An 8,991-nucleotide genomic window follows, 5' to 3' on the forward strand; every position below is an offset into this window, starting at 1 on the left:
CTTTGTAAATATTTGTAGTTTCACAAATTTGCCCTTCAGAATGTATTTTAAAACATTTTACAAAGTACCTTGGAATTTTGAAACAGTAACACCAAAAGGAAATATGTTAGGTAATTGAAAATGTTTCCATTAATTCAAAAAATCTTTTATAAATTTTAAAATCCCATTTTTTTGAACATTTTAACAACTGTTTAGAAAAGAAATACTTATTTCTTAGAAGCAAGTTCATATGTTATGTTGGGACACTGAGAAGATTACAGTGGAATACCAGGCTTCTACAATAAGCCTCAGAATAGTCTGAAAAACTAATTTATTTTTATTGCCTTAATGTATATCTGTAAAGTATAAAATAGGCGATAGGACCTGTGTGTTAGACCCAATTTCACCTTAGTCTTGTCTTGCATCATATATTTACATTTTATTCACAAGATATGAAATAAATACTATTAATATCTTTGACATATTTATGAATTTCAAGTTTCATAAACTATTTAAATTTCATGTTTAGTCCTAATATTTTTTATAAAAATTATATCATCAATAAAGACAGCACTGATTCATTTATCCAACAAATGTTTACAGTGTACCTATTATGTGTCAGAAGCTATTGTAAACTTTGAGGATACTACAGCACAAAACAAAACAAATTTACACTCCACCTAGAGCTTATATTCTAGTGAAAAAGTGAAAAAGTGAATGTAAAATATCAGGTAACGAGTGTTGCTATGATTAAAGAAAGAGCGTGGTAAGTGATGGAACAAATGTACTATCTATGTTGTTACCACCATTATTTTCAGATTGTAATGTCCTACAATTCTCTGGCTTTTTCCCCGTGAAGAGTAAGCTCTTTGAAAACTGGGTTTATTGATCTCTACTGGCATGTTACCAGTTTCTAACCCTAAGTTCTTTTTTAAGTACTCAATAAATATTTATTATGTCAATGAATCAGCGTTATGTTCACAACTTCTCTGGATCTCTGATTCAGTTGGAATCCAAATGCCCTTTTTGAGACTAAAACAACTAGAAAAGAATTTATAAAAGGAATCATGAGAAGAGACATGTATATATTATGTTTGGTACAATTAAATGTTTTAAATTAGAGTTCTGCATTTTACATTTTTTTGGCATTATGATATCCTTTTTCAGAGTTTTTTTAATACAAAATATGGAATATTTTCTGAAAATCAATCTTTTATCCACAGGTACTACTGAGCGAGTGTGCTTGATCCAGGGAACAGTTGAAGCATTGAATGCAGTTCATGGATTCATTGCAGAAAAAATTCGAGAAATGCCCCAAAATGTGGCCAAGACAGAACCAGTCAGCATTCTACAACCCCAGACCACCGTTAATCCAGATCGCATCAAACAAGTGAGTGTTTAGTTGAGAAATCAAAGGGAAATATCCACAGCATAGTATAAGTTCCGTACAAAAGCAGCCTTAAAGTCTTAGCATAAAACTTTTATTTTAAGCATACATAAAACATACCAGAGTTGTCTTTAGTTATTTAAAGACTATCAAGGTCTCATCCTTAGATTGATCAATTAATTTATTGATCAATTGAATTATTCATTTATTAGTGTTACATTGAGGAACACTATGTGAATCTTAGTGATTGCCCTTTTTAAATTTATAGACACAAACTTAATTTATAGGAATTGAATCTGTTTAAAATTATATCACTTTTTAAATAAAGTATAAATACTGCAATGACACATTCAAAATTTCTAATACCCTATTTTTAGTGATATTTGTAGTTTTCAGGATAGTTATGCATAGAGGCTCCTGTTTTGTTAATTTTTTATCAAAAATTATGTTCTACATTTTTTATCAAAAAATGTATAGTAAATTTATGTACCTACCATACAGTTGTTTGTTACAAATCAGTTTTTGTGTTTTGTGTAACTTATGTAGTATTTAAACATATGTCATAAAGGGCCAGTATTCATTTTAAATGTATGAGATTTTTTGTAAAAAAATTTTACTTGGGAAAACTCATGTGAGTTTTAAGATTGAGTAATGGCTGACATGATGTAGGGGGAAAATGACACTATTTCGTGTTAAATAAGGTGGATTCTTCCACTGTAAACTCTTCTACATCTATAAATTTATTATGTTCATAATTATTATTTCTACCTTTACCCTTTTATAATTAGTATCTTAATTTGTGACTTAATTTTACTATCACAGACTATGGCTTCAAAACAAATGTATTACTCTTCATTAATTCACAGAATATTTAATTTACAGAATACTCATGTTCGTTGTAATAAATTTGAAATGTAGCTCAAAGTCTTATTAATTTCATGTTTCTGAATTTAAAAGTATTCTTATACTGAACAGCGTTGTGAATCTTACAATTTTAGCAATATATAGATAAATATAATATTGAATAATATAAACATAGAAATTGATAATTAGGTAATATATTTTCAAATTATAGACTAATGTCTAATTTTATACTAATTACTTTTTTTAAAAAAATCCCTTTATGTTTAAATCATGAGTAGGTAGTTGTTATTCTGTACAAAAGTATTCATATTATACTCGTTGTCAAAGTCAAATGGTTCAGTTTATACCCTTCATAAGTCTTAAAGAAAGTATCCCTTAATGTATACATGGGAGAATATAAATATTTTAAAGCTGTAAATATCAGTGGATATTTTATTTTTTACAGCCATTTATAGTTGTGTTTATTTTTTTTTTACCGTCAGTGAATACAAAGAATAATTTGAAGACTGAATTCTTGAAAGTAATACTGTGACTTTATCCAGAGCTTAAAAGTAGAAGTATAGTTAAAGACTTGGGTTAAAATCACCTGGGGCTAAGAGTTTACAGAATAAGCACTGAAGTATAAGGTCTATTGGCTTTCTGCCTTAATCCAGCCTATAAATTTCTCCTTTTATTTTGTAATTTCTTTGAAAAAATTCAAACATTTAGGGATAGAAGCCAATATCTTGATTTTTTTTCTAAGTAAAACATAAAATTTAGTAGTATGATACCATTGACAATATGTTCAGGATACTGATATGAATTATTATTTTTTATAAGAACAAATATCTCATACCACCAAATAATGGTCTATGAATCATTGTTACAATTCCAATTTTCCATATGGCAGTATGAGATTTGCAGGCTATCATATATCCAGTGCCAGTATAGATTTATGAAGACTAGAATTTTAAAATATTTGCCTTATTTTATTTGCCTTTTGGATAATGTTATTTAAATTCAAGATAAGTATAAAATAATAATGATTTATTGACGTTTGTGTATTTGCATCCATTTGTAAGCCTTGTAGGTATTCACGGAATTAAAAGTATTATTGGTTATTTAATATTTTCATGTAATCAATGGTGTATGTGACAGTGTATCATTTAAAAGGATTTATTAAAAAGACAACACTAACTCTAATAGGACATTGTATTTAACACTTACATATTTTCTTTATAATATAAAAGTTGAAATTTTATTTGAAAATCAAGTAAAACAGTGAAATGTTTTTCCAAAATACTATAAATCAGTCAGACCTTTTGCTCTAAGTTTGAGATTCTCTGACTTTCTAAGTATCCAGTTTTACGAATGTAGTACTCTTTGCTGGATTATTCTCTAAATAACAAGTATATAAATTTAAATGACCTTAATTTTACTTCTGAAAAATTATGCTGTTATTCAGTATAAAATAATTATGTCTAAAATCATTTTGCAATAGAATAGATTAAAATATATTTTGTATGTTGCTTATGTATGTTTTAAACTAAGTAAATTGAATGAACCAGGTGTTTTACCCAGTTGAAAACTGCCCTTATTTACTGAGTGGGTTCTCAGACAAGTATAATTTCTTGGGAAAGTAGTGCCTACTGGTCTCTCAGGTCTTTCATATACTAGAATAATGAAATTTAGCACAACAGCCTTATATATAACTTGATATATTAGATCTTGTGGAATATTTAATTCTTAATTCATATATGTATTTTTTTCTAAAAGCTACATCAGGGAAGAAGTGGTTATGGACATGTAAAGAATTCTCTTGTATTTAAAAAAAATGAAAGTAAGATATCAAAAATATTTCATTTAACCCAACGAATTTTACTGTTATCATGATAAATTGACAAAAATAGCACTTGTTAATTTGTTTGTTCATTATTCATGGACATGAATAATTATGAATTTACTAAATGCTTTCTTAGTAAGTAGCAAAATATACTAAATTGTAGCCCTTGCCCTTGCAGACCAGTTTGTGAGATAAATACTTAAAATAACTTATAAAAATTAAAATTGTAGGCCGGTTGCGGTGGCTCACGCCTGTAATCGCAGCACTTTGGGTGGCCGAGGCGGGCGGATCACGAGGTCAGGAGATCGAGACCATCCTGGCTAACACGGTGAAACCCCATCTCTACTAAAAATACAAAAAATTAACTGGGCATGGTGGCGGGTGCCTGTAGTCCCAGCTACTCGGGAGGCTGAGGCAGGAGAATGGCTTGAACCGGGAGACGGAGCTTGCAGTGAGCAGAGATCGTGCCATTGCACTCCAGCCTGGGCTACAAGAGCAAAGCTCCGTCTCAAAAGAAAAAAAAAAATTAAAATTGTATTAATATACCAAAACTATAATGTATACAATATGCTATAAAAATTCAGAGGCGTGGCCAGGTGCTGTGGCTCACGCCTGTAATCCCAGCACTTTGGGAGACTGAGGCAGGCAGATCACCTGAGGTCGGAAGTTTGAGACCAACCTGACCAACGTGGAGAAACCCCGTCTCTACTGAAAATACAAAATTAGCCGGGTATGGTGGCGCATGCCTGTGGTCCCAGCTGCTGGGGAGGCTGTGGCGGGAGAATCGCTTGAACCCGGTAGGCGGAGGTTGCAGTGATCCGAGATCATGCCGTTGCACTCCAGCCTGGGCAGCAAGAACGAAGTTCCGTCTCCAAAAAAAAAAAAAAAAAAAAAAAAAAAAAAAAAAATCAGAGCCATGTAAAAAAAATACAGGCCAGACTGACAGTTAATAGTCTTCTAAATAGATGAAAACTTGACTGGACCTTGAAGAATGTATAGGAATAGCCTAATTAGAGGAGAAGAAAGAAAAACATTTATTTTAGGAAGGTGAAACGATATGAATTTGGGGTGAAGGGTATCATATTTGTTGAATAGTAAGGAGACTGTATTGGCAGAAGTGGGACATTTATGTTGCAGTTGAGAGGGAATTAATGTTAGATAGATAGTATGGAGCCAGATAATGAAAAACCTTTGTTGTCCAGTCAAAGGACGTCCTATGGAATACAGATTTGCCAAACATTTTCCTAAAGAGCCCTTTTAATTTATCTGTAAGATTGTGGGGGAATAAAAAGAAGTCACTTATGCAGTTTGTTCTCTCTTGCACTAAAAATCCTGACAGACTCTTAGAGTGCTTGTAGGTACAGCTATTCATAGGAAAAAGAGAACTGTGAATTGACTAGTTTGGATGCTGGAAGACAGTTCGCTTGTTGGAAAAAAAAGGAGGATATTTGTCAGAAATTAAAAACTAAGGATGACAGTTACATATTTAAATATTTTATTCATTTTGGTACAGTATGTATACAAATGATACAGTATACAGATTTATTTAACAACACAAAATAGGGGTTTGGGAAGGTGATTACTTCAGTAATGTTACTTCACTAGTAATAGATTTTGAATTACAATGGAGATTTGTTCTCTGCTGTTTTCACTTTGCCTATAAATATCAGAGGTTCTTGACAGTCTATTACTGCAGACTTGCTTGAAAGCAAGCTCTGTTTATTACAGTGTTTATTAATAATAATATTATCTGGCCCAGCAAAACTATCATTTGTTAACAAGAATTCATCTCATAATGTGTAATAATCTTGTACTTATTTCCAAAAGCCCAGTTATGTCTACATTTAATTAAGTACCTACTGTTAAATTCTTGAATTTTAAAAAAACTTTATTCCAAAAGATCCACTGTTTTAAAATTGTTAGTAATTTTTCTGTAATAAGTATTTTCACCCTTCAATGTCTAAAGAATTATTCAACAGCCATACAAGTAATGTAGATAAAATACATATTATGCTTTTCCATTTGAAAGAAAAAATGACGCTAAGAAATGACTCTGTCCTTCACATTCATTATTTGAAAAATGTAGAAAAAAAATATCGTAGGAATGTGTACTTTGTTCTAATACATCAATATATGATGTTATGTGGATATTCAATTAATTACATCTTCATGATGTATATCAGAAATTTTACTAAAGGATATTTAACATTAAACCGCTAAGCTTTAACTCTGCACAGTAAATGGATGAAAACAATTTGCTTATAAAATATTAAGGAAACAGGCCAGGAGCAGTTGCTCTTGCCAGTAATCTCAGCACTTTAGGAGGCCAAGGCAGAGGATTGCTTGAAGCCAGGAGTTTGAGACCAGCCTGGGCAACAAAGTGAGACCCTATCTGTATAACATAATAATAAGAAGAAGAAAATAAAATATTAAGAAAATAAAAGATTTGTACATTTATTGAATGTACAAATGTACATTGAAATGTTTCTTAATGGATTTTTGTTTTATAAGAAATCTGTATGGTTTTATCTATATGGTTGAAAACAACTATCACACCTGTTCCATTAATTTAATAATCTTTTACAAGTATTACTTTAGTATATTTACATTTAGCTGTTTATGAGAACACTTTTCTCCTAGTATCAAAATGATCAACTGAAATGAAACTTTCCAGAATATTTTATTGTTATAAATTGAATTTATAAAGCAGGAGTCCTTTTGTGCTTAGAAGTATTTATATGAATAATAGCTGGAAAACTCGTCGCATCTTTATTTCATTACATTTTCATTATTTTAAGAATTTAAAGTAAGAAAATATAGAGACAACTTACTGTAACATTTCAACAGTCTTATAACTTGAAACCCAAACTTGCATAATTTTTACTTGTTTATTAAATATATTAAAATGTAACCTCTTAACAGATTATGATGTTTACCAACCAAAATTTTAATTATCTTAAGCACATTGATATTATCTAGAAATTTAAAATCATTGATTTTATTCCTGTTGAAAAGAAACAGCATCACAATTATTAAGGACAATTTAGATGAATGTAAATTGTATCAATTATTAATACATGTCCAATATTTTATATATATGCCAAACAGAAAGACAATAAAAATTGACAGATCATATTAATCTAAGTAATTACAAATTCTGAGTGGTTTGATATTAAATTTTAATTTCAATTAAAAGTTTAATTTGCAATTAAACTTTTTCTACATAGTTCTTTGCAATTAAGACCTTGTTGAGAATTTGTATCCAAGACAAGGTGGATGTCATATAAAACCTATAGTGCTTCAGAATGGTTTTCCATTAGACAGTAATTCTAAGGAAATAGAAGAGCTCAACACACATAGAATCATGCTTCTGTAGGTTAATCAACATGGATTCTAAGCTATATTGGGAGAAATGATCTCTAGATTTATTTAACACATACTTAGTCACCAGACTCATTATTCATCTGAGATTAGTACAGAACAGATTTTTACGTGTATGTTAACTCCTCCCAGGTATCCTCTGTAGTAACAGTTGTAACCAACGGTAGAAAAATAAAACCTTTACTATTCAATTCATAGAACAAATCTTAGGATGGAGTCCTTAGCACATGTCTTAGCATAGTATTGCATGGAGAATAAAATACTAGGGAATTTTTTAATTATTGAAAATGAAATCTTTCTTGAGAAAGAGCAAGAATTAATTATAAAAAACAAAAATAGAAAATAAAAGATGTAAAACTTTTACAACTTTTTTTGAGGATTTACTGATTACTATAGTTCTCCTACCCCTTTTTTTTATATGATTTGGTAAAAATCTTGGTTTGACTCACTATTAGTTGTAGCCTTCCTAGAAGTATTTAGGTTTTAACTTTAGAAGAATCGGAATTATTTGAGGAGTGGACTATATAAAACATGGTATGATGTTAGAACCAGTAGTATTTTGTTACTGGAGGGCAGTGAATTAACCAGAAGCCTGCTAATTTCTTATTCTTTTTTTTTTTTTTTTTTACTCTTAATGGCTTTATTGTACCCAAATTACAGCTTTTGAAATGTTAAATGCAAAAATATGACTTCAAGTAATTTCATCTGCTTTTCCTGACACTGCTGAACCTTTAAAGTTATGCTTTTGCTCATATCTGAGTAATTTTGACAAATATATATTAATATAATGTAAAACATAATACCCATATACAATTGTATCTTTAATATAAAAACGTATCCCATTTCACCTACTTAGAAATATTATCTATTGAGGATGTAACATAAGCAATGCTATTTTGCTTAGTGAACATATGACACTTAAAACATTCTTAACATCTTACACTTTTAAGGTTTTCTGTTAGACATAAGAACTTTTTAAAATATCTTAATGAATTGTTCAACATATGTAGATGACCTTATATAACATATTATGTATATAGTAAGTGTATATGTTTACAAGTGAACAATAAATATGATTCCTAACATTTTGTGTTTATTTTAACACAGCTGATGATGCTATATTATACTCTTCCTCTATATTAAATTTACTCTTTAGGATAAATGATAAAAATATTATGATAATTTGTTAGAATGCTATTAGTTACCTGTTTATTAATATGAGGTTAATGTTTACATTTTCAGACGGGCCTTAAATTTATTAAAAATTAATATTTTAGAAGATAATGTGATATTAAGAACTCAGAACTTCACATTTAATTGCTTTTAAGTATGGATCCCTAAATTCATGTGGAATCAACTTGTTGGTGATGTTCAACATATTAAGTAGGTGGATAATTTTATGCCAAAGTAAACTTCATTTCACCACTTCTTCAAATCTCTGACTGTATTCATTGATAGGAAAGTGACTCTTTTGGTTTTATTCATTGAACTTCTTGAATTTTTTTTTTTTTTTTTTTTTTTTTTTTTTTTTTTCCCCAAAAAAAAAAAGGGGGAAAAA

General features: G+C 29.7%; 1 protein-coding gene across 5 annotated transcripts in view; it reads left to right on the forward strand.

The window, feature by feature from the left end:
* NOVA1 (NOVA alternative splicing regulator 1) overlaps positions 1 to 8,991 on the forward strand; it is a 154,435-nt gene that overhangs the window by 116,700 nt on the left and 28,744 nt on the right. For all 5 annotated transcript variants that reach the window (XM_017895903.1, XM_017895902.1, XM_017895906.1 and 2 more), the window contains one exon: positions 1,203 to 1,369. In XM_017895903.1, the coding sequence (XP_017751392.1) occupies positions 1,203 to 1,369 (167 nt within the window). The remainder of the gene's footprint in view (positions 1 to 1,202; positions 1,370 to 8,991) is intronic.

This window comes from Rhinopithecus bieti, unplaced genomic scaffold (genome assembly GCF_001698545.2).
Source record: "Rhinopithecus bieti isolate Rb0 unplaced genomic scaffold, ASM169854v2 scaffold_21703, whole genome shotgun sequence".
Classification (NCBI taxonomy): domain Eukaryota; kingdom Metazoa; phylum Chordata; class Mammalia; order Primates; family Cercopithecidae; genus Rhinopithecus; species Rhinopithecus bieti.